The 1,802-nt window shown below is 70.2% G+C and overlaps 1 protein-coding gene across 1 annotated transcript in view; it reads left to right on the plus strand.

Moving 5' to 3' along the window:
- Nucleotides 1-6: 6 nt before the first annotated feature.
- The window catches only part of LOC142047373 (striated muscle preferentially expressed protein kinase-like), a 6,842-nt gene continuing 5,046 nt past the window's right edge, over nucleotides 7-1,802 (plus strand). Inside the window, exons 1-2 of the mRNA XM_075069843.1 lie at nucleotides 7-755; nucleotides 1,172-1,324. Coding sequence (XP_074925944.1) covers nucleotides 161-755; nucleotides 1,172-1,324 — 748 coding nt within the window. The 5' untranslated portion in view covers nucleotides 7-160. The remainder of the gene's footprint in view (nucleotides 756-1,171; nucleotides 1,325-1,802) is intronic.

Raw genomic sequence — 1,802 nt, forward strand, 5'->3', positions numbered from 1 at the left:
CAGCAGCGCCCTGCCCATCAAGGACATCGACTCGGAGGAAGTCTTTGAGGCCAAGTTCAAGCGGGGCCGGGAGTCGTCACTCAGCCGCGGCCTGAAGCTCCTCAGCAGGCCCCACTCGGAGGAGCGGCACCTGGCCAGCCCGCTGGTGCGGGAGGAGGGGATGTACCGACCCGGCCCGGCTGGGGCGCCATTGGAGCTCGCCAAGGGCCCGGCCCAGAGGGCCCAGTCGGTGCAGGACCTGCGTGAGCCGGAGGAGGCCAGCTTCATCCGCAGGATGTCCCAGCGCCTCTGGCGCACGCCGCCCGTGGAGCGGAAGCAGCCCCAGGAGGAGGCGTCGGGCCGCGAGCCCCCGAGCCGGGGCCGCCGTCTCTCCTGGACCCTGGGTCTGGGCAGCTCCAAGGACAAGCGGGACTCGGCAAGCCTGAAATCGGAGCCAGGCCAGAGCGAGGCTGGGTCGGAGCCCCCCGGCAGGGAGCCCGGCGAGTCGCCCGTCGTGGCCATGAGGCGAAAGATCAGCTCCACCATGGAGCGCCTCTCCCAGCGCCTGCACAGCCCCTTGGCCGACAGGGGGGAGGCGGAGGGGCCCGGGAAGCGGAGCCCGCTCCTGGCCCTGCTGCGGAGGTCCAACTCAGAGGGGGAGAACCTGCGCAAGATGGAGATCCCGCAGAACCAGCTGGCGGCACAGTCAGCCCTGGCGCCTTCCGCCGAGTCCTTCCAGTCGGAGAGCAGCACCCGCTCAGAGGCGGGTGCCAGAGGTGAGTGGGGACGGGCTGCAGAAGGGGCCCGGAGCCCACTGGGCCCCTAGGTCTGTGCCTGCTGGCAGCCATCTCTACCCCTTCGCCAGGGCTGGGGCCTGAGCTGGCCCTGGGGCAAACCAAAAACTGCCCTGCATGGCTCCCAGCCCAGACACCTGCCCACCCCTGCCTGGCAGAGCTGGGCCCCTGGGGAGCAAGCTGGAGAGTCCCTGTGTGAGCACCCCCCACTCTCCACCCTCCAGCGTGCAGCCAGAGCCCCTCTCTGGGCCAGCTGGGAGCACGGGCGGGGGTCGTGTATGCTGCTCCCTGCGGGCTAGTGGCAGGGCTTGTCCCGACACATGGCCCCCGCCCAGTGGCACCACGGGCGGCTCCTGGGTGAGGTGTAGTCAGCATGGCCTTGGCCTTTCTCCCTGCAGCTCCCAGCGAGGGCCAGAGACGCTCCCGGTGGGACCGCTGGGGCCTGTCCCGCGCCAAGAGGGACAAGGTGGCCTCGCAGCCCAACATCCCGACCAACCTGCTGCAGGAGGATGGCACCATCGTGGGCAGGCAGTACGTGCGCAACGAATCGGGTAGGTCTGGCTGTGCCTGTGTTCTGCGCCGGGCAGGGAGTCTCCGGCAGAGAGGGCTGTGGGGCTGGCTCAGGGATCATGTGGGGAGCAACCTGGGTATCCCGGGGGTTGTGGGGTGGTGGAGGGTCTGGGGAGAGGCCATTTGGGGGGGCTGGCAGCTGTCTGGGACAGGTGACTGGGGAGCAGGTGTAGGGAAGAGAAGGGGGCAGAGCCCCACAGCCCCCCCGGCTGGGAGGAGCTGCAGCCCAGCGGAGCTGGGAAACCAAGGCTGCAAAGACACCACATTGGCTCCCTTGCACCCGACGCCACCCGCACTCCGGAGCTGGGCCAGGTGCTGCTGCGGGGCCCGAAGGACAGTCTGCCCAAGGCAGCGCTGGCTGGCGGGCAGTGCCCCACGTGTTCAGTCACCGGGCACGGGGTGCTGGGCTCATGGCGCCCGGGTCTGAGCAGCCTCCCCACCTCGCCCCGGGCAGGGACC

The sequence above is a fragment of the Chelonoidis abingdonii genome, chromosome 10, assembly GCF_003597395.2.
Source record: "Chelonoidis abingdonii isolate Lonesome George chromosome 10, CheloAbing_2.0, whole genome shotgun sequence".
Lineage (NCBI taxonomy): Eukaryota > Metazoa > Chordata > Testudines > Testudinidae > Chelonoidis > Chelonoidis abingdonii.